This window comes from Anabrus simplex, chromosome 3, assembly GCF_040414725.1.
Source record: "Anabrus simplex isolate iqAnaSimp1 chromosome 3, ASM4041472v1, whole genome shotgun sequence".
In the NCBI taxonomy this organism is placed as follows: domain Eukaryota; kingdom Metazoa; phylum Arthropoda; class Insecta; order Orthoptera; family Tettigoniidae; genus Anabrus; species Anabrus simplex.
The window spans coordinates 359,791,241-359,816,280 of NC_090267.1; the positions used below are offsets into that span (position 1 = coordinate 359,791,241).

Here is a 25,040-nt window from a genome sequence, read left to right on the forward strand (position 1 = left end):
TGGTCAACTTCACACAATTATATTCCAGGTGTAAGATATCTCGCAACAAATATTTGCTAACTACAACTAAATATGAAATACCTTTGTAACTTTTGAATGGAATGTGAAATACAAGTACAGAGACACTCAGTGTGTTATTCTGCAGTTTCACTGCTAAGCAGCAAGCAAAACTGAGCATCGAGCTCGATAGCTGCAGTCGCTTAAGTGCGGCCAGTATCCAGTAATCAGGAGATAGTGGGTTCGAGCCCCACTGTCGGCAGCCCTGAAAATGGTTTTCCATGGTTTCCCATTTTCACACCAGGCAAAATGCCAGGGCTGTACCTTAATTAAGGCCACAGCTGCTTCCTTCCACTTCCCAGGTCTTTCCTATCCCATCGTCGCCATAAGACCTATCTGTGTCGGTGCAACGTAAAGCAAATAGCAGATCAAAACTGAGCATTTCTGAGGCTAATGGCTTGCTCCCTGAAGGTGCAATTTATATTGTGAAGTTCAAGAATTCAAGGCCTTTTCCAGTTATCATGTAACTGTGGCGAGGGCTCTTACCCGAGTTAGAAATCACGTTCCTTCCATAAGGGATGACAGATAAAATTTTCAGGGCTAGGAAAAATGTGGTCATACTAAGCGGTAATAGAGAAAATTCGTGACATGATAAGTGAGGTATTTTTATATAGATTTAATACGATGAGACTTGGGACTTTGAATTTATGACGTCCTAAGCAGGAAAACGTGTTAATGAGGAACGCACTGACGAGGTTTCACTCTATTTCTCGGGGCCCGGCACCAACTGTTCACGAGCTTACTATGAGATTTCTTGGCACCCATTACCACCGTGTTAAGATATGGATGTTCACTGCCCTGACTCAGTTGGTGTATGGCCCCAGTCATGCTGGACATTTCATTCACTAGGTATTGGATAAGTACTGAAAAATTTCTGAAAGTTACTAAAGTGACAGTGGAGTACTACAACAATCATTATTTGCTCCTATTTGTTGATAACATCACCAATTCACAATCATTGACAAGTTTACACAATGTAAACAGTATTATACATATATGCACATGATTTAAGGTGATTCGATGGAATCTGAGGATGTTGTTGTAGAACAAAACATATTATTCTGTGTTTAATAGTGTGTAATTTTTTTATAGGGATGTTATAGTGTTATATGTGTTGTAATTATTGTTTTCAAGAGACTGAAACTTTTATGTTACATATGGGTGTTCAAACTAACATCTGTGAATAACACTCGGACAACGTTATGAAATGTTACTATATATGCTTTATTTGATCAAGTATTTCAGAGAAATCTACATGTGTTCACTTCCTTCTTATTGAATATTTTACTAATATCTGTTAGATACTTTGTCTGGTTCCATGGCTGAATTTACAGCGTTGTGGCCTTTGGTTCAGTGTCCCAGGTCTGATATCTTGCCGGGCTGAGGATTTTAGCCATGCCCAATTAATTCCCCTAGTTCGCTAGGTGTTTGTGTAGTCTTAATACACACCTTCATTTTTTTTTAAAGAAATTTCCACAAGGAAACTATGTTCAAATATACATCCACCTATTCAATATTGTGTTCAACTATTCAGTTATAATAAATAGTCTGTTCAATCTTAAATGAGAACGTTTTGATCCTTGTATGGATCACCTTCAGCTAACATCAGAAATACAAGTTAAAATTAACAGAGTACTAAGACATTTTTAAAACATCTTATATAATTCTTGCTGTTTGCATCTAAAAAGAGGATAAAACCAATTTTGGTGTTTTCTCATAGTTTTCTCATTACTCGTTCAAAACATATCCTAATTTAACATTAAATTGACTATCTTATTATAACTGAATAGTTGAACTCTGTATCAACTAGGTGGATGTATATTTGAACAAAGTTTCCTTGTGGAAATTTCTTGATCTTAAATTTGTAATTCAGTATAGAATAGAAATGAAATTCATTTGTTGTAACACCTTTGTTTAGAAACAACATATCACACCACCATCCATCACTGAAACACACAAGAGCGAATACATTGCTCCTAATAGGGTTGGTATCAGGAAAGGTATCCGACCATAAATGTGGGCTTAATCCTCATACGGTGCCGACCCCAGAAATTAGGAAAAGGCTAGGAAGAAGATCTGTCGGTTTCTGCGTGAATTTTCCTTCCTAATCTAATAACCATATTCTTGTTATATGTTCTTTTTTTTCAGGGTCAAATCTAGCTGAAACAGGCTCATGACGTAGATGTTAGGCCACTTTATGCAACAATCATCATCGGTCTAGCTGTAAAATCAGCAGAGTACTTGTCATGTTATTTACATCACTCATATTCAGATATCTTGTATGCTATCTTAAGTTCATTAAGCAAAAATAAAAAGTGTATAAATGACTTTTACTCGTAATTTTCTTTTGTCAGGGTTGCAAGCATTGTAATGAAAGAAAAATCAAAGCAACGGCCCCAGGCTTTGAACACTGTGGAACTAATGAGAGTTGCAAGTTCTGGGCTGGGGATGGGACCTCACCATGCCATGCAAATTGCAGAACGTCTCTACACTCAAGGATATATCAGTTATCCCCGAACTGAGACCACGCAGTATCCTGAAAACTTTGATCTCATGTAAGTTTCCCTTTTTGAAATAATTTGTATTATATTACATAAAGATTTTTACTTGCCTTCTTAAGAATCTTACTAATAAAGCAGCCAGTGTTTGATATTTTATTTACTTTAATTTGCACATCCAATATTTTGAAGATACTGAAATGTTCTTAACGTAAGAGGAAATTGTTTGACCACTTTAATTCATTATATATTAACCCTTTGCGCTCCTGTTTTGGGAGCGACCCAACAAATATTTCTGTTTTATTCCTGTGTCGTGCTTCACCTGTCCAAGGAAAATATGAATTTTATTGCCTTGTTACATTATTTGGTTATTTCTTACGCTGCATCTTGTAGTGGAAAGCTTAAGCTATGTCCATGCCCAGTATAAATCGATTGTTTATAGTCATTCGATAGTTTTATGTTTCGTTATTGGAGTTTCGTCACAAGCCATCTGTTGAAATGTGTACAGATGAGATTAGCAATTTACTGTTAGTGCCTTTAGTGAGTTTGCCTGTTTGCCTGCTAATTCAAGTGACTCGAGCAGTGAAATGATGGTGATCGTAGATCTGATGATAATGGAAGAGCTGATGCAATTCCTGGGCAACAAGTAGCCAGTTGGAACAGGTATGAAGTTCATGATTCTTATTTGCTGCGGTTTTTTTTCAGCACACAGAGTTGTGTAAACTTTGAGAAGCCTCTTGAATTCTTTCAGTTATTTTCTTCTGATATAATACTTGGGAGAAATCGTATCTGGGACTGAATAGATATGCACATGAGAAGATTTCTGAATTCACACCTTTCCAGCGGTATTCAATGTGGAACACTTGGACTGAAGTTACCTTGCCAGAAATTAAGGCATTTCTCGGTGTCATATTGAATATGGGTTTGAATCCAAAATCATCCGTTGAAGAATATTAGTCTCAAGATGGATAAAAAATATGCCATTGTTCAATGACTTACTTTTGCAAAAGCATTTCATGCAGATCTTCTGGATGTTGCATATCAATAAACAAACCCCCAATGTTCAGGGATATTCCACTAGAGGCAGTAAAATAAAAAAGTAGATTACATTGATATGGAATGTAGGAAAGCATATATACTGAAACAGTACATTGCTATTGATGAAAGTATTGTACTATTGCTTTCAAAGGCAGGGTTGCCTTCAATATGTATAGTCCAATGAAACCAATTGAGTGGGCTCTGAAGGTTCATGTATTAGGTGAAAGAAAGACGGACTACATTTCTGCTTTTGCACTTTACTGCGGCAAGCCAACAACAGAGAATCTTGCATGATATCAGCTTTCAAGAGAAACTTGTTTTCGTTTGTTCTAGTAACCTAGAACTTCATCCAGCGGACTGTGTTGGAAAATATCACACCCTGAAGTTATTTAACTAGATACTTCTGTGCCAAATACTCCTCATATTTGAGAATTTATTATTTTATTCATTATTGTGCATGCATGACCAAAAGTTACTATTCTGTCAAAATAAACTTTGAGTTGGCTTAGAACAAGGTGTGTTACTGCTTGGAGCCCAAAGGGTTAAACAGGCTAGTAGTAATACAGCTAATCATTTGCATTGATCTCGTAGGATGGCCACTTTGATTGGACACGGTACCTGCATTAATGACATTTACATCATTAATTGCATTTGAAATGTTACAGTTGCTAAAGCTGTACTGATGAAGTGAAGTTAGATAAGTCTGTTCAGATATATGCCTAAACCAAAACTTTGTTAATCCACTCACAAGTCTTATAAATTATGGACCATGTTTAAATGTTCATACCTATTCCATTCACTGAATATAATGGTTCTTCATTATAGCTTTGAATTGCTTTTTAATTTGACCAGTCAGGGCAGAGCCAGCCATCAATTCTAAATCTCTGCAAAGCAAATTCTGAATATGGTCTTGTTGATTGTATTTAGTTAACACTAAGATATGCTGCCAAAAATGCTCTCTCCATAATTATAAGAATTTGATAATGAGTGTGTGCGTACAGTTTTGGCTTATAATGTTAAAGTTGTAATAGCATTTCACTGGTTTGGGTGGTGTACTGGACTTCAGCCAATGTCGAATGCTACATTTTTCTTTAATAATTTTAAAATATATGGCAAGATATTCTTATGCTTTTAAAGACACACTGCAAATCTACAAGCCAAGAGCTTTTGTCAGAATGCTTTGCGATGTCAATCGATTCAGCCGTTCTCTCAAACTCCGGTAACAAAAATCAGCCTAGTGTTTTAAATATATAGAGTATGTTGTAATTGGAGGATAACTCTGTACAAACTTGTAACATCAATAAGTAAATTAGTAGATAATTGTGTTCAATTAATTGTATTATGTAATCATAATTTTCACTCAAAAGTTTTTAAGAGTAATAATAATAATAATAATAATAATACACCCGCTGTCGCAACGGTTTGCAAGGTAACTCCCAGCAGCTCCATATATTCTCAGGGTACTTCATTCCATGTGAAAAATTTGTAAATCTTTCACTTAATTTCGCTTTACGTGAATTCATGAAGAGACAAGTCCACCCGAAAACGTAGTAGTGTGTAAAAGTTTGCCTCTTTCAAGTACTAACGTTGAAATTCCATCATAAATCGCATTCATATACCTATGCAAATAAATTAACTACATATCTTACAAACTAGCTAAAAGACTGAGTAAGACTAAAAAAATATCAACACTCACAAATTATATAAAATAATGATCCTCACTTTATTTAATTAGAAAATTATCCTAAGAAATGAAAATTGGATTCATGATTGTATTACCTTCATCGCTATATACAATAAATAATTCCAAGTCAGTGCTGGCTTGTTAAAAAATAAAATGTACTTATTCTGAACCGTTTCCGAAATGAAATCAAAATATTAACATTTCTGTCCATAATTAATCTTGGGACATCCTAAGTGTTACTGGAAACACATTATTCCATTGCCATTCATATTGTAATAACGTCTCAAAATCTCTTGAACGACTATATATCACCATTTTGAACAGATAAAATAAGTACAATCTGAATAAAATGAATAAAATCTGAACTCGGTTAATTCGGGTTTCTTCTTGGATATTAATTAGTAACGATTCACGTGCTAAAGCTTTACATCCCTAATGCCTGCTAAATCCGGCTCCTAGTCTATCATTTTCCCTATATATAAACCTTTCATAAAATGCAAAATCGAATATTCACTGTTCTAAAATAAATAAACTACCTATATATCCACATAATTCTTGTTTTATATATCTAAGGCTCAATATGCTTTAATATTTCCATATTCCAATCATTACCCTACTGTGCAAGTTACTTGATTCAATTATGCAGTGTAAAGATGAATATCACACATTTATGCCTTGGGATAACACAACCGCGTATACATATTACGTCTTCTATTTGGCATTAACACGGTTCGAGAATATGTCATAGAACTCTCATGCTTCCAATACAGCATCTACGTACATGCATAGTTTCATAATATCCTTACCTTTTAAATGTGACACATATATTCCTTGCATTTACCGTAAAATCACAATATAATCCTTCATATTATACAATATATCTTCTTATTTCGCCGTCTAACATTTCGGAAACATCATCCCAACTATTCAGTATCACACCTTAATTAACATAACCCTCAATACGAAAAACGTTGCAATTACGCCTGCATTGCTTTGATAAACATGTCACAATATCATTTCACATAAAACTCTTCTCAATTAAGTTACGATGCTTTACCCCAAATGAGTTTTCAATACTACGATATTGCTGTACACGGAGTACATAACTATAATCGTCCACTTCTGACGCGCGGTCCATCTATGACGTAATCCATGAATATGTTCAATGCGAGATTTATCGAAATTCTTCAACATATGTCAGCTCTTAGCAATCAGCTGTTATGTCAAGCCTTTTCAATCATATTCTCAGCTACCTCACTGATTATCTGACCTAAGATGCGGTAATCTGTTTGCGAAATAAATGTGAATCTAGTTCTATACTGCCTTTTTATAGCATTAAAGACTTAAATATCTCACACTTCACTGCATATTATCACTTGCACACTTAATTAGATGGTTTGTATCATCAATTCCAAAGGATATGCCAAACTAGAAATGAATATAAATCAATAATTATGCTACTAAATGTAAAGACTTAGCTTGTTCCTCGTTACTCCGGTGCCAGTTGCTCATCTTTGACCGTCATGTGGTTAGCTCTGCGGTCTGGATCTCGGGTTGAACATCACTCCTTCTCCCGTTCAGAACCGAATTTTGGTGGGCAATATTCCTCTCTGGTCATGGGCTGGTCATCTGGTAGGATGATGCCTCTCTCGTCATGGGCTGGTCTTCTGGCTGGGCGATACCTCTCTCCAGGTTGGTCCATCTTACACGTTTAGCAGTTCATCATCTTGTTGGTTCTGCTGGTAACAAAAATAAATATTCCCAAGAAGAACATTGTTGTAATAAAATTTTGTGTGAGATTAATATTTCTCTCAGTTACTGTTCTTATTCTTCCTTTGCGTTATAAACTGCTATCTCTTCAAAATTATGTAATATATATTTCAACTATCACGGGGAAAAATCTTCAAAAGTTGCTTAATAATATTTAGAGTTATTCTACTTCCAGCTTCTGTGTCAATAAAATAGCCTTCTCTCCATTCCTTTTTCTCTGGTGTAGTTCGTATGGACCCTTCCTGTAGTTATGTCAGGCTTGCTCTTCAGATTCCGCTCAGCGTATTTAATCCTATCTCGCTTAGCTATTATATTTCAGCTAATTATGGTTTCACTCTAAGTTGATTATGCCGTTTCCTTTTTTAATGAAAATAGCCTCTCTTCAGGAATTTCACCAAAATTTCTTACAATTTCGTCCAATATGTTGCACGATCACAAGTCACGTCTTCACTCCCTGGATTCAATTTTTCAAGTATATTTTTTTAAACAATCTCTTCTGTTCTATTTTTTTCTTTAAAACAATCTACTTAACTTTTTGCTGTTCCGCACTGCCTTCGCTATATGTCCATTCCCAGTTATGCATGGCCTTCTGTTATACATCGTATCATATATTCATTGCATATCCTTTTAAATTGAGTGGGCCATACCTTCCTTCGGCACCATTCTCCAGACGTCTACGAAATGCAATGGGCACAATAATAATAATAATAATAATAATAATAATAATAATAATAATAATAATAATAATACCTTCTGGTATCAATTTCATATGATCTGGATGACCTGCTCATCAATTTAGCCATTGCAGAACTGTGATCACAGCTGCAGTTAGTACTTTTGGTAATAGTAATGGAAAACAAGAACTCTCTGTTGAAGAATAAGAATGGCAAAAAACCTACATAATATTCACCTTGTGTTTTAACTAGAATATTCATACATGCTGGCATCGGAAGCATGGATACCTGTGGATTTTTCTGTCTTCAAAAATCTTCTAACCTTTTCTGGGATCAAACCTGTTATCTTGTGCACAAGTAGGTTGGTAGCTAACCATTAAGCTACCAGCACTGGGATAAGATTTTCAAAGAAAATGTCTTAAGCAGTTTTGTTGTGGTGTAATAATTTGACACAAATACAAATTTCTGATGAAACAGTGATGGTACACAAGGCCATTGTTTACAGGTTCCTTTTATAGAGATAAAATAAGTTACTGTAGCAACTGATGCCATTTCATGTACTTACAAGTATGTGCACATATTTTGGAAGAAGTTGTCATCAATAGTCAAGTAATATTATGTAAGTTACATTACCAAATTTTTTGTTGAAATATGTGTGTTTTTTTTAAATCTTGTACACAAATTCATCATCATCATCATCATCATCGGTTTGCCCTACCAGCGAGCCGGGTAGGGTGTTTGAAAACGAGCGTCTTCCAAAGTTGCCTATTCAAAAAGATTTTGTTGTCCATGACAGATTCCCATTTCCATCCTCTTCTCTCCATGTCTTCCCTCAGTTGGTCCATCCATCTTCTTCTTGGTCTCCCAGTTGGTCTTCTACCTGTTCTTCTCTTTTCCAAATAAGCACATGGTAACCTTATGCTATTCATTCGTTTAACATGCCCAAACCATTTAAGTCTAGATGACCTAAGTCTTTCCTCCATCGATTCAATTAGACCTAGGTTAGATCGGATCTAGTCATTTTTCACATGATCAAGTCGTGTCTTTTGGAGGGCAGTTCTGAGAAATTTCATTTCAAAGGCTTGAATCCTACTACAATACTTTGATGTTAGTGTGCAGTTTTCCAGAGAATGTGTAAGGATGGGAATGAAATATGACTTTACAGGGTCATTTTTGTTCTCTGTGGGACCTTCTCATCCCATAGTAAGTGTCTAACTATACTGTAAAAGTTAGATCCTTTAGTTACTCCGTTTGTTATTTCTATCTCAGCTCTATTATCACTAGCCATTACGCTTCCTAAATATCTAAATTGGTGTACTACTTCAACTTGGTAGTCCTTTATTTTTATGTTGCATTCTGTATTATGTCTGCTGATTTTCAATGCTACCGTTTTGATGGGTTCAATTTAATTCCATAATCATCAAACTTCTTACACCGTGCATTCAGATTATTTTGCACTCTCTCTTCTGTTTCATTCCATATTGCCATATCGTCTGCAAACACCAGAGCCTTAAGATCCTTATTACCTTTTCCTTTTAGTTCCTTTAAAATGGTATCCATAACCGCTATGAATAGAAGAGGTGTTAAGGCACTTCCCTATTGTACTCCTTTGGTTGTATTGAACCATTCAGAGTGACCATCTCCAATACTGATAGCTTTTGTAATTATTTATTTATTTATTTATTTATTTATTTATTTATTTATTTATTTATTTATTTATTTATTTATTTATTTATTTATTTATTTATTTATTTATTTATTTATTTATTTATTTATTTATTTATTTATTAATGCCTTTTTTCAGTGGCGAAGTTAGGGCTCGAGGCCCTCTCTTCCACTTAACCACATACTAATCAAAACCATACATAAAGTTATGAGATATTTAAAATAGTTAAAACCAAACAAAAAATTAATAGAATTGAGAGCAAATTTAAATACATTACTAAGTTAATAATAAAACTCATTAAAAGTAAGGACTCTTTAATAATGACTTATCCTCAGGCGCACACATATTCATACTTCAACCATTCAGTTAGCTGTCCTCAGCAGGTAGTCTCGGCAGGTGACCTTAAACCTTTGTAAAGAGCTAGTTTCTCTGACCTGAGCTGGCAGGGAATTCCATAATCTGGCGCCGGTCACTACAAACAATCTGTTAATTTTATTTGTGCGGTGCACTAGGATAGAAAGAGTGGATCTGGAACGTGTATTTAAGTTGTGAAATGATGATAGAAAGGTGAATTTAGAAGAAATATACAGTGGCTGACTTTCCGGTAGTACTCTAAATACCATCGTTAAAATGTGTAGCTGCCGACGTTTATCAGGCTTCAGCCATGAGAGAGCCTTATAGTATGGAGTAATGTGAACATCGTACCCAATATTGTAAATAAATCGCAGGCAGGAATTCAGTGCTTGTTGAAGTTTAAACGTTTCTTCTCTTGTCATATCAACTAGAACAACGTCACAATAATCAAGAATAGGGAGAACCAGTGCCTGTATTAGTTTGGCCTTAAGCTCAAATGGAAATACATCCCTTTGCCGTTTAAGAGGGTGTAGCGCTCCAAAAATCTTTTTACAGATGATTTTCGTGTGATCAGACCAATCAAGTGTTTCATTCATAATTACGCCGAGATTTTTAACTGTTTTATTGTAGGGAATAATGTTACCATTCAGTAGGATAGGCGGGATTGCAATATTGTTTGGGCAGTTCAGTAATTTTCGTGTTCCTATTATGATTGCCTGAGATTTTGTGGAGTTTAGTATAAGAGAATTTCGTTGTGCATATATACTGAGTCGTCGGAGGTCATTGTTAATATCTTGTATTGTTTCATCTAAGTCTGAAGTCTTGCAGTGTCGATAAATCTGAAGATTGTCAGCATAGAGGTGGTGTGTGTTATTTCCTGTCACCGATGATATGTCATTGATATAAATACAGAAAAGTAAGGGCCCTAGAATACTGCCCTGTGGGGCATCACTAAGTTTCATTTTCCATTTAGAGACCTTGTCGTTTACTGTTACACGCTGCTGATGGTTACTCAAATAAGAACTAAGAAACTTAAGTGCAGCCAGGTCAAAATTTAGTAGTTCCATTTTCTTTATCATAGTCTGAATGTCTATAGTGTCAAAGGCGCTACTGAAGTCAAGAAGGATAAGTATAGTAAGCAGTCGTTTGTCCATAGCATTTCTAATGTCTTCAGTAACCTTCAAAAGTGCTGTCGCGGTACTGTGCCACTTCTTAAATCCAGACTGCAAAGGGTCCAAAAGAGCATTTTTATTTAGGTACTCCAGAACCTGCTCGTATACTAAACGTTCGAAGGCTTTAGAAAGCGCAGGGAGTATGGACACCGGACGATAGTCAGAGGGTGATTGTGGGTCTAAACTCTTAGGTACCGGTATAATATTGGCTGTTTTCCAGACAGTTGGGAAAGTTCCGTTTAGTAAACAAACGTTCAGTATGTGCGTCAGTATAGGCAGGACAGCACCCATAATGTTATGTATAAAAGCAATAGGAATATCGTCTACACCTGTGGCCTTTGATTTAATCGAGTACAAAGCCTTTTTAACCTGATTTTCTGTGACACTGTGAAATGTGAATGGTGGATTGGCTGGAGGGCGAGGGCGGTGAGACGGTGCAGTTAATTGGGGTAGGTTGAATATTTATTCTTCTAAAGTAATCGTTCAGTTCGTCAAGTGGAATGTCAGGAGTTGTCTGTCTCTGTTGATGTTTTCCTATTCCCAGAGCTCTAAGTTGGTCCCATGCACGATTAGAATTTATGTTGTTAGCTAAATTCCGGAAATATGCACATTTTTTATTTCTGATTAATTGCTTTGTGCGATTTCTTAAGCTCCGGTAAGATTCGAAGTCTGCGTCATCTAGGCTATGCTTATAATGTCGAAATAAAGAGTCACGGTGGGCCATCATTCTCTTGGTTTCATCATCTAGCCATGGACAAGAAGGGCGAGAAACCTTTATTCGACGTTTGGGGGCATGTCTGTCATATAAGTTCTTTACCATCGTATTAAACAAGTTAACTTTAGCGTCAGTATCATTTAGACTACGTATAGCGTCCCACGGTAGTTGATAAGCGTCATATTTCAAGTAATCCAAGTTTAAGTCCTTCGTATTTCTGACAGTTATGTACTTGGGTTTGTATTTGTATTAGTATATAGCATTTGGATCTTCCTAATAAGGTACTCCGGTACACCAAGTTTTCTAAGACGTTTCCAAATAATTGATCTAGGAACATTATCATACACCTTTTTAAGGTCCATAAACACAGTAATTAGCTCTTTTCCTCTTTCCCAGTGTTTCTCTGCCACCATTCTCAAAGCAAATATCAGATCTGTTGTACTTCTTCCAGCCTTAAAGCCATGTTGTTCCTCTTCTAATTATTCAAGTAATACAGTATTTTCATCAATTATATGAATATAAATAGGCTATGAATGTTTGTGTATTACATAGCTGTGCTAATTTTCTTTTGGTGTGTATTACATAGCTGTGCTAATTTTCTTTTGGTTGCAGAGGGGTTTTGAAACAGCAGCAGCATAGTTCAGAGTGGGGTAGTATAGTGCGAGATATTCTATCAGAAGGAATGAATAAACCAAGGAAAGGTTTCGATGCTGGTGACCATCCTCCTATCACACCTATGAAACTGGCTAATAGAAATGATCTTGATGGTGATGCATGGAAACTCTATGACTATATTGCTCGTCATTTTATAGCTACCGTAAGTAATCGTGGCCATTTAATGAACTTTTTCTGTGCTAGCATAATATAATTGATCAATACTGAATTGTTTAATAATTAGCATCTTTGAAACGGATGATGTTTCAAAGAGCTATTTTAATTATTTTATTTTGGTAAACATCAGTTTTAGGCAGCTTTCTTTGAGAAATACTGTATTTTCTTGCATAATTAATGCCCTTGCATAATTTACGCATCCCAATATTTTTGGGTCCGAAGTGGAGAAAAAGAAATGTTCACGAATTTGACGCACCCACTTCTTCAAACGCCCATCACGCAGCTCCAGGTGCGTTTCGAAATGAAGATGTCAACTGCTGAGGTAACAGCCTACCTATTGCAAAACCGGGCATTCCAAATACCGGGCAATGTGCTTTTATCAGCCAGGAGGAAATTAGGGAATAGAACACTGCAGTTATTTATGTACTTGCATAAAAAATTTCATTGTCTGCAACATCTTGAAATAATTAAATTTATTATAGATTCACCCTGCAGTTTGTTATTTGAAACATACTAATGCAAATAAACATAATAAATAATGAGTATCCACATGTCAGATTTCAATCATTCTTTTTCAACTAGAGACCAAGGTGTAGTTATTTTATGTAGAGTTAATAAAGGATTCTTAATGAACATTTTCTTCTGTGAGTTTGGGGAGAGAGAGCACAGAAGAAATAGTGTGTAAGACAGGGTTGTATGTTGTCCCTTTTAATTCTTAACATCTGTTTGGAATACATCATCAAGGAAGCTCTCGAAGATGTGGAGATGGGGGTACTCTTAAATGGCATCTGAATAAATAACATTCAGTATGCCGACGACACAGTAATTTTTGCGGTTGGTCAAGATAGATAGCTTACAATATCTCATCAATAGTTACACAAAACAAGCCATGAATATGGTCTAGATGTAAATCCTCAGAAAACAAAAGCAGTGATAGTAAAAACAGAGTCCCAGCATGTCATATTAACACGGACACTCCCATATTTGACTTCAGGTGGATAACATGTCAGCAGTGCCTTAAGGGGTTCGGTGAGAAAAATTCAGATTCATTTAACGTCTTAGGTTAGCAATAATTCTTATTTGAAGTTAATACCTTAACACTCGTATGTGATGTACTGATGTAGTTTGCCATAATGGAATATATAGGGCTTATATATGAAATTTTGCAAGTACTACGCTAAACTTCTAACATTGCATGCTGTTAGGGTTGCCAGATGTACGGTTTTGCCCAGAACAATATGGTTTTTCCTCATTTTGTTCCGCGTACGGTGCACCCTTCAAACCGTACGCCCAATGTTCCGTTTTTTTTATATCGCGGTTTAGACAATAGTATAGTATATAAGTAATAATAATAATAACGTAAATGTTTCCACCTTTTCAATGCAATATATTCACAAAATTACAAAATTATACGGTACTAGTTTCGACCCATCTAGGGGTCATCATCAGCCGTATTGGAGCAAAGATCATTTGTGGCGAAATCCTAAGACAATATTATTTTAAAGAATAACAAGTGAAATGAGATGTTATGGTAATAGTTAATAATACAAGGAATATACATACTAAGAGATTTTTAACAAAGAATAAAGTATAAATGGGGTGTTGTAAAAATTATAATCATGGAAATCAGTAAGTTCTTGTATTGAAATGAAATATGGCTTAGGAAGAGGGCTTAAGGTGGGGCTGAAGGGTGCGGGAGAAAGTGTAAATGTCTTGGAAAAGTACCTTTGATTAAATTTAGGATTGAGTTTAGGTTGGCTGCATTATTGTTTCTGAGGAAAGTGATAAATAGATCGAAGAGTATGTTGGGTTTCTCTGAGATTTCATTGAGATTGTGACTGGCATTAAAGTATTGGTCTAGGTGTATGTAGTAATTTTCCATTATGTTCAGTAAAGGGCCCTTGTTTGCTAATACGAGGATGTCCATGTCTTGTTCAATTGTTCAATTGAACATGGACATCCTCGTATTAGCAAACAAGGGCCCTTTACTGAACATAATGGAAAATTACTACATACACCTAGACCAATACTTTAATGCCAGTCACAATCTCAATGAAATCTCAGAGAAACCCAACATACTCTTCGATCTATTTATCACTTTCCTCAGAAACAATAATGCAGCCAACCTAAACTCAATCCTAAATTTAATCAAAGGTACTTTTCCAAGACATTTACACTTTCTCCCGCACCCTTCAGCCCCACCTTAAGCCCTCTTCCTAAGCCATATTTCATTTCAATACAAGAACTTACTGATTTCCATGATTATAATTTTTACAACACCCCATTTATACTTTATTCTTTGTTAAAAATCTCTTAGTATGTATATTCCTTGTATTATTAACTATTACCATAACATCTCATTTCACTTGTTATTCTTTAAAATAATATTGTCTTAGGATTTCGCCACAAATGATCTTTGCTCCAATACGGCTGATGATGACCCCTAGATGGGTCGAAACTAGTACCGTATAATTTTGTAATTTTGTGAATATATTGTATTGAAAAGGTGGAAACATTTACGTTATTATTATTATTATTATTACTTATATATTATTCTCAGTTCAATACGGACCAAAAACATGAAATTCATAACCATCAACAATAGTATAGTATCGAAAAAGTGCGCGGTTATGATGAAAATATTCTGTATTCTGATTTCTGACCAATGATCTGCCATCACAGTTGAGAACAGCGCCTCTGGCAGTGTGCTAGCGGTACTAGCGGACATGTAGAGCATGAGTCTCCTGCATTGTGATCGGAAGCAGGACGTGTGCGGTAAACAAGAAATTGCTCTCTCATAGTGTTTCCCATTAGCTGTGAGGTATTTCGATGAAAAACTATACATTTGTAACAGACTTATAAACTTATATGAAGATGCGGACGAAAGTGCTATAAAAATGTCTCAACAAATTTATAACAGAATTTCGGAACATGGTTTAATGTTGTCCCATATTTCAAGCTATACTGCTGACAACACAATTTCTAATTTTGGGAAAAACATTCTGTATATGTACACCTAAAGGCAGAAAATCCAACCTTGGTCAAGTCTTAATTGTTGTGCACATGTTGTTCGCAATTCATGTAAAGTTGGGATGAATTCTATGTCAGTTGATATTGAAATGTTGATAATTAAAGTACCGGTATTCGATTACTTTTCAAATTCAGCAAAAAGAGTTTTACACTTAAAATAATTATTTCAGTTTCTTAATATTAAATACGCTAATTTGTTAAGACATGTGCCAACAAGATGGCTTTCTATAAAGCCTGTTATTGAAAGACTGCTGAGAAACCTCCCAGCGATAGTATCTTATTTTTCAAGTGTTAAAGACTGCCCAGTATTCATTAAGAAATATTCGTTAGGTTCCTCAGAATCAGATTCTGGTAAGCAAACACTTCTAGTAGAATTGTATCTACATTTTTCGAAACATTTAGCAGATGTTTTCAATAAGGCAGTTCTTAGTCTTGAAAAGAGTGATCTGACAATCTGTGAGGTATATACTGTTAGTCTATTAAAAGTTTGAAAATGCAACAGGAACAGAGAATGGGGGAAATACATTTTTGGTTACAAAGTGACTTGCACATTAAGTAAATTGAATTATTTGTTTACTGGGGAAGTTAAGGTCTGTGAAAATGATTTTATACATGCCTATGAGGTTTGTGTTAAGTATCTATGTAAATGATTTGATTTTAGTGATGATTGTAATGTTTATTCACTGATGAATTGTATAACTCTAAAAAAAACTCACCTCAGTTCAGCAAGATTTTAAAGGTAGTGGAGACACTAGATTTACAGGAAAATATGAATATTGATGATATGTGTTCAGAATTGTAGAAATAGTCAATTTGATTTTCTAGTGAGAGTGGTGTTGGTGAAAAGCTAAAACTAGCTATCCTAAGTAAAACAATGCCAGATAGGTGGGTATATATCACCGGTTTAATTGGCCCAGAAAAACTGAAGAACATTTTGATGGTACTTAAGTCTGTCTTAAGTATATTTCTATCGAATGTGTATACTGAAAGAGTATTTTCAGTAATGGCAATAAAGTGGAGAGATGAGAAAAACAGATGCTCAGTAGATTTAATAAAAAATGAACTTGTGTACTTCAACTATGATGAGAATTGTAAGGAATTTTTCAAGAAAGTTTTGTTGAATAAGAAATTGTTACAAATTGCTTCTTCAAATGACAAGTACTTGTGAAATGTTAATTTCAATATAAAGACTAACGCATTATTAGTTTGTAATAAATTAAGTACGTACATATTTCACGCTGACGCTGTTATATTATTACCGGTATTTATTTGTTGATATAACCCTGGTCTCTTCTCTTAATCATGGCTATGGTGCCTTAATTTAGCGCTATATGGCAAGGAGATGGAAGTGTTCCTTATTTGCTATCTGGAATCGAGCGACTGTTCCTTATTTGCCATCCGGAAATCTGGCAACCCTACATGCTGTCCACTTCATGATCGTATCGATGAATTCAGTGAACAAATTATTAAACAAATTAATTTAAAACACCACCTAATTGATATTTTATTTCTTGTCTTTTAGCATAATTATAAAAACATTATCATATACAGGACATGTTTCGACCACTTAGTGGTCATCTTCAGCTGTCTTTAAATGGCTTAAATGGCTTAGATGAAACATTTTGATTAGTAAGTACATTAAAATCTTAAATTACTTTCCCATGGAAACTTATAACAATTGCTTAAAGCGCTTGAAATTTGGCGGGGGAGGGTATTTTAGTGATGTGGTATGAGAAAGGTACTTAAATTACAATTTGCGTCTATGGTAATATTAAAATACTTATTTTCTAATTGGACATTTAAAAATCTTAAAACGTCTGTAATTAGGCACTTTTTGTAAAAACACTAGGTGACTTGATCTTGCTTATGTTAAAATCGATGTGTATAACAGTCTTCAAGTTTCTTATTGATTGTCTGTTGTGTTGATTATCTCCTTTGAAAGTTGCTTTTTATTTTTAGTACCGGGTTGTGTTGAACTGATAATTTACAATGGTCCTACGGTGACTTGTGTATTGAGTTGCATCAAATGGCGGTCCTCAGATTTGGGCAACTTGCTTCACGATAACACTAGGTTGTGTACACAAAAACAGGCTCAAGGCGGTGGAGTATAAACGCCATTCCAGAAAGATCGTAGTGTAGTGTAGTGTTTTTACAAAAAGTGCCTAATTACATACATTTTAAGATTTTTAAATATGTTAAATTAGAAAATATGTATTTTAATATTACCGTAGACTCAAATTGTAATTTAAGTACCTTTTTACATACCACATCACTAAAATCCCCCCTTGCCCCCCTCCCCCCCAAAAAAATTTCAAGCGCTTTAAGCAATACTTATAAGTTCCCATGGGAAAGTAATTTAAGATTTTAATGCACTTGCTAATCAAAATGTTTCATCTAAGCTATTTAAAGGCAGCTGACGATGACCACTAAGTGGTCGAAACATGTCCTGTATATGATAATGTTTTTATAATTCTGCCAAAAGGCAAGAAATAATGTATCATCGATTAGGTGGTGTTTTAAAATAATTTGTTTAATAATTTATTAAAACTTCTAACAATCGAAGACCGATCATTACTGCCTATTGGCCATTGGTATGTATTGAAAGATGTAAATACACAGGGTGATTAAATTAAAAGTTCAGAGCGGAGTGCTGAGGATTAGGCGCATTCTATCTGTAGTTTCACCACAGAGTATGTTGATGTTCTTCCCCTCTAGAGCCTCTGCTGTTCTTTTCTGGTGGTCAGATGCAACTTCTAGAAAGGAATAAAGACCTCGCATTATAAAAAGAAAATTTAAAATTACTGGATCAATTGGGTACAGGTAAGATAGTTCGGTATGGAAATCGCACTCAAATTCGGTATCCTTCAATTTTACATGTGGTTTCTATGTCGTAATACCTAAACCGTACCTGATCAGTGAAATCGAAACTTACCCGGTAAATATACTTCACGTAGAGTTCTCAGAGATGGCAGCTCTTCATTTTAAAACTCAGTAATCCAGGCTCTTAGCTCTTTGCTTTCCAGCTTTTCCAGAGGTATATTTGCTCTGGCAAATGCTTCAACTGTGCATTTCAAGAAGTTATCTCTGGAAATTTTTTGCCATTTACAACTATTGTAACTGTGTAAGCATAGAAGATTGCTTTCTTTGAGACGTACTAGCAGCAGGGGTTAAACTTTCGTTATCGCGTCGCTTACCCACGTGTTTTTCAGATTTAACATGTTTCACAATGCTATCTGTTCTTTCGCACCCAACTCAGCAATTACAGTACTTGCAAAACACTGTCGCTGAATCTGTGGCATATAAACCATCCATTGCATATTTCTGAGCCCTTTTGTGTGCAGTTTTTGTTGTGTGCCCCATAACCTAAACAATCACTCAACATTCTACTCTTCACTAGTTTGTTTTGAACAACAGGAAAACAACGCTGCGTCTATCTCGTTATTTCCGTGACACTCGCTTTACATTTCGATAATAATCGATACAGATCTTATTCCCCTTGCTATTCCGATTGTAAATATCGATTAAAGTCAGCAAGCAGCAATCGATGGGCTACTTTTCTTCATCGATCGGAACAGTCGAAAGATTTATGCATCATATTTTGAGTATTTTTGACAATTTTGCCAAAATATGTTGTTTTTGCTAGTAAAATAGCACATTTTTGCAGAATTCACACCGAAATCGCATATTCATACTAATTTCACATTTTGGGTCACAATACACATTTTGTCGCACTTCTATTTATGCGTAAAAATTATTTTATTCCACATTAGAATTACCATAGGCTTGGATTCAGTACAAGATTCAAAAATTCGCATTTATCGCAAATGCGATTTTTCAAGTCCCTACTGATTGGTATTAAAAAGGTGGAATCCCCTTGATATTTTATTTATTTCATGAAGATATTGCCTAGTCAAGCAATTCGTCTCCTACTCCCAAGTCCTCCTAGCCCAAACTTTGCAACATTTTTCTAACACTAATCTTTTGTCGATTATCACCCAGAACAAATTGTGCTACTTTCCTGTGGATCTTCTCCCTTTCTCTTATCAAGTAACTCTGTTGAGGGTCCCATACACTGGAACCATACTCTAATTAGGATCTTATCAATGACTTATATGCCCTCTCCTTTACATACTACATTCCTTAAATACCCTCAGAAGCATATGAACAGATCTGTAACCTTTATTTACAATCCTCTTTATGTGATTACCCTAATCAAGGTTTTTCCTTATATTAACACTTAGGTACTAACTGTGATTCCCATGAGGTACTTTCACCCCATCAACACTAATTAAAATGGAGAGGACTTTCCCTCTTGGTGAAATAACCTGACTTTGCACCCGGCTCACCATCATAACAATGTCGAGGGCTTTCTGCATTCGCTCACAGTCCTGCAAATTATTTATTACCCTCTACAGTATAGCATCATCCACAAAAATCCTTATCTGTGATTCCAGTTCTTTACTTCGTCTTTTCCCTGGCCTTTTCCCAATTTTCTGAAGTCGGCACTTTGTATTTAGCCTGGTTTTATGGGTGGATGTATTTCCTGATACCAACTCCACATGGAGGGATGTATTCACTATTGCATGTTTCTATAGTGGTTTTCACTGTGATATGTTGTATTTCAGTGAAGATGTGTATTAAGACAAACCCAGACGGCCAGGCTGAATGGCTCAGACGGTTGAGGTGCTGGCTTTCTGAGCCCAACTGGGCAGGTTCGAACCTGGTTCAGTCCGATGGTATTTGAAGGTGTTTAAAAAACGCCAGCCTCGTGTCGGTAGATTTACTGGCACGTAAAAGAATTCCTACAGGACAAATTCCGGCACCTCAACGTCTGCAAAAACTGTCAAAAAAGTAGTTAGTAGGATGTAAAAAAAACAATAATATTACACAAACACAGGCGCTTAATTCCCAAGTTGGAGGGATTAATCAAAGAAAGTTAAAATCCCCGACCTGACCGGGAATTCATTCCAGGACGCTCTAAACCATAGACCAGTACGTTGACCATTCATTCAAAGAACCAGAGAGTTCCATTTCTTTAATCATGATCATCATCATCATCATCATCATCAATTCTCTGCTCCAGCAAGCCGGGTGCAGGTGCTTAAAAGTATCTTCCCAGTTCATCCTGTCCATCCACAGCTGATGTTCTACTTTTTGCTTCAATTTTACATCACGTTTAAAAATTTATTTTTCCCAGCCGTCACAAGTTCTCCCTCTGGACCTCTTACTTACAATATTCCTTTCCTCTTGGGGTCCTATTTGGAGCAGTCTTATTCATATGTCCATACCATTGTAATCTACTTAATTCTAAGGTTTCCAACAGACTATTGTTCAACCCAAGTTGTTGCCGGATGTTCTCATTCCTTATTTTGTCTCTCTTTGTTTTTTGACGACAAGAACGAAGGAACTTCATTTCACTGGACTGCAGGTAACATTTTGCAGGTCTGTTCATAGTTGCTGCTTCCAGTCTGTATGTCAGAATGGGCACAAGATATATTTTATAAGGTGTGATCTTGAATGTTTGGGAAAGTGTGTCATCCAAAAGTATTTGACGAACTGAGTGATACAGTTTTGATGCAACTTGTATCCTATTACCTGTCCCTTGGTTTATGGTATTGTCAGAAGAAACAAAGCTCTTAAAGTATTTAAAATTAATAATATCTACTTCTTAATTTTTCACTTGCAGGTGTACTGCTTCAGTACTTGCTGTTTAAGTTTGGCTAATTATCATTCCCATTCTTTCAAATTATTCTTGCCAAAGATTTAGTGTAGCTTAAACTTCTGCTTCTGTCTCGCCCCATAGTGTAATAATATCATCAGCAAATACAAGTGCATTTGTTGGCTGATCCTTCCTTTTTACTTTGACAAACTCGTGATCGAATACTGTTCCGTCAAGCCATCCAACACTGTGTTTCCCCAACGTCCCTTACAAGTAAGAAGATTACAGGAACTAAGTGGACAGAAGAGAGAAAGCTGGCTCATAGTCAGTAAGTGAAGGAGTATTGGAAGAAGAAGCAACAACTTTACCGAAGAGTAGATACGTGCCCCGTGGTCCTCAGTAGGCGTAAACAACAAAGAAGAAGAAGAATGAACAGAAGTAATGATAGGCAACCTCCTTTGACTGGCGTTAAACATAACAGAACATGTTTGGGTGAGAATAGTAAATACACGTGTTCCAGGTCAGGAGAGGATAAGAGCAACTTTATTAACACATTGCCATCGAGTTTGGTCAAATCTGAGAAACAAGCCAGACTTTTTCACACATCTCATAGGTTCCACTCCCAAGCAGCTAGAGCAAGTGATAAACAGGATGTTCTAGAAGGAAGGAGCAACTTGTCACTTATACTTATTGTAAAGTCAGTATTTGACACAACTGTTTAGTATTTAATACCCATTTCACAATTAGTTTTGTGTTAATTTCCATCTTTCTTTTCTTAAAAATACAGTATATGATTCTGATTATATAACTATGGAGAGTGCATTATGTTAATTATTTTACTGTATGTTTGTATGGTTTCAGACCACAGAGAGGCTGTCAGGATCAGATTTTCAGTATGTGCCAGGTAATTGAAAAATGCTACGAGAGGAATAGGCAGTTGTGTTTATGTTTCATAGATCTAGAGAAAGCATATGACAGGGTACCGAGGGAAAAGATGTTCGCCATACTGGGGGACTATGGAATTAAAGGTAGATTATTAAAATCAATCAAAGGCATTTATGTTGACAATTGGGCTTCAGTGAGAATTGATGGTAGAATGAGTTCCTGGTTCAGGGTACTTACAGGAGTTAGACAAGGCTGTAATCTTTCACCTTTGCTGTTTGTAGTTTACATGAATCATCTGCTGAAAGGTATAAAATGGCAGGGAGGGATTCAGTTAGGTAGAAATGTAGTAAGCGGTTTGGCCTATGCTGACGACTTGGTCTTAATGGCAGACTGTGCCAAAAGCCTGCAGTCTAATATCTTGGAACTTGAAAATAGGTGCAATGAGTATGGTATGAAAATTAGCCTCTCGAAGACTAAATTGATGTCAGTAGGTAAGAAATTCAACAGAATCGAATGTCAGATTGGTGATACAAAGCTAGAACAGGTCGATAATTTCAGGTATTTAGGTTGTGTGTTCTCCCAGGATGGTAATATAGTAAGAGAGATTGAATCAAGGTGTAGTAAAGCAAATGCAGTGAACTCGCAGTTGCGATCATCAGTATTCTGTAAGAAGGAAGTCAACTCCCAGACGAAACTATCTTTACATCGGTCTGTTTTCAGACCAACTTTGCTTTACGGGAGCGAAAGCTGGGTGGACTCAGGATATCTTATTCATAAGTTAGAAGGAACAGACATGAAAGTAGCGAGAATGATTGCTGGTACAAACAGGTGGGAACAATGGCAGGAGGTTACTCGGAATGAGGAGATAAAGGCTAATTTAGGAATGAACTCAATGGATGAAGCTGTACGCATAAACCGGCTTCGGTGGTGGGGTCATGTGAGGCGAATGGAGGAGGATAGGTTACCTAGGAGAATAATGGACTCTGTTATGGAGGGTAAGAGAAGTAGAGGGAGACCAACACGACGATGGTTAGACACGGTTTCTAACGATTTAAAGATAAGAGGTATAGAACTAAATGAGGCCACAACACTAGTTGCAAATCAAGGATTGTGGCGACGTTTAGTAAATTCTCAGAGGCTTGCAGACTGAACGCTGAAAGGCATAACAGTCTATAATGATTATGTATGTATGTACGTATGTATGTATGTATGTACGTATGTATGTATGTATGTATTTATGTATATTGACTGCTCAGCCCGGAGGCTGGTTTGGGCCTTAACAGCTCCACCATCAGCCGTCATAGGTGGCCTAGGCATAACTAAAAAGGCGTACTAGGGAAGTGTGGAGTGAGGTAGTTTCCCATTGCTTACGTTACTGAGCCAGAAGTTGCCATTACATGTCAGTCTGCCAAGCCCACTGAAATGCCCGCACCAACCGACCCTATGAGTGACATTTTCACACCATTGATAACAGGGACTGGCTGTATATGGAATGACATTACTAGCATCATTCATACCTCGGTCACTTTCATGTTGTCAAAGCCAAGGATGAGACTGAGACTGGATAATGTGAGGAGTTTCTAACTCCTTTACGAGCTTTACAAACATACTAACCTGAATTTAAAATAAAAAATATGATAATTAATATTCATTAAATAAAATACACAATCGGCGGACCTTGTACTCACACTTAGATCTTACCTGCTTACTTACACATATGTTATTTGAAGGGCGCCAGCTACAACTCAGTGCAGCAATAAGAGAATGAGATTCTTGAATATCCCTAGGGTGTGAGGTAATAAGCTTACTTTTGACAACATACCATATAAGTTCTGGGAAAAGGAGATTGGCGTTCAGTTTCCCCATTAAATTTGAGGTTAAGAAATTTTACTGTTTAAATAAAACGAATTAATTTGATAGAACAAAATATATTCTTGAAATAATTTCAATAAAAATAGTGAGAACTGTTGCAATTAAACAGATGAGAATATAAAATTATGACATTGCAACTGAAAGAAACTGGGCCTGAGTTTGAATTCTTCTTGACCGGACATTTAACAATTATACACGAAATTCATCCCTCACTGGTTCACTTGACTGTACCTTCAATACTTTGAGTGTAATTACGACGTATTCCTTTGATATGGTGTTTACTGTAGATGTATCACGCCTAATTTGGTGATGTATCCTTTTTGTTTCACTGACAACTAAGTATCCATGTGACTGCTGCTTCTCCATTGAGAGGACTTTTGTAAGTCTGTCCTGTATGCCTTCATGGTAAGTGTATCCCTCTAACTGAACTGACCGACTGGGGCCTCTCCATCTCGTTCACTCAATGACCAACTGTGGCCTCTCCTTCCAATGAAATAATGACTGACTGACTGACGCCTCTCCATCTTGTTCACTCAATGACTGTTCACTTATCCATTTGACTTCTTCGCTGTTCACCTTCCGTTTAACTAATGACTGATGCTACAATATGCAGCCACCTTTTATAGACGTTGGTTTACACACCTACACAATCTCCAGAAATAACTATGATCTACTCTCACCTCGCGACAAATGTTACACCCTATGGTGAAACGGCCGGCGGCACCCTGGGTATCTTCCAGAAAGTGAGTTCACCGCTAAATGCTCACGATGACGTAGCAATGACTCTGCAGTTACTCCAGCAGTATTTTGCAGTATTACAATGTCACAAGTTATTGCACACACCCACATCTGATATACAGCAACTCTTACTGTACATGTGTTTAGTGTTAATCTACACACACATATATACAGTCGACTCTCGATAATTTGAAACTCAAGGGACCAGAGAAAAAGTTCAATTTACCAAGAGTTCAAAATAACAGGAGTTCAAGTAACCAAGAGGGAGGGAGGGAAAAATTCAAATAAACAAGAGTTTCACTTATACTTACTCATTTCTTTCACAACATTTGTACAATTATGAAATGTTCATACAGAAATGTTCATTTGAATGTTCATACAGAAATGTTCATTTGAA

General features: G+C 36.1%; 1 protein-coding gene across 1 annotated transcript in view; it reads left to right on the forward strand.

Moving 5' to 3' along the window:
• Top3beta (topoisomerase 3-beta) overlaps positions 1-25,040 on the forward strand; it is a 177,236-nt gene that overhangs the window by 56,764 nt on the left and 95,432 nt on the right. Inside the window, exons 7-8 of the mRNA XM_067144503.2 lie at positions 2,412-2,612; positions 12,241-12,445. Of these exons, the coding sequence (XP_067000604.2) occupies positions 2,412-2,612; positions 12,241-12,445 (406 nt within the window). The remainder of the gene's footprint in view (positions 1-2,411; positions 2,613-12,240; positions 12,446-25,040) is intronic.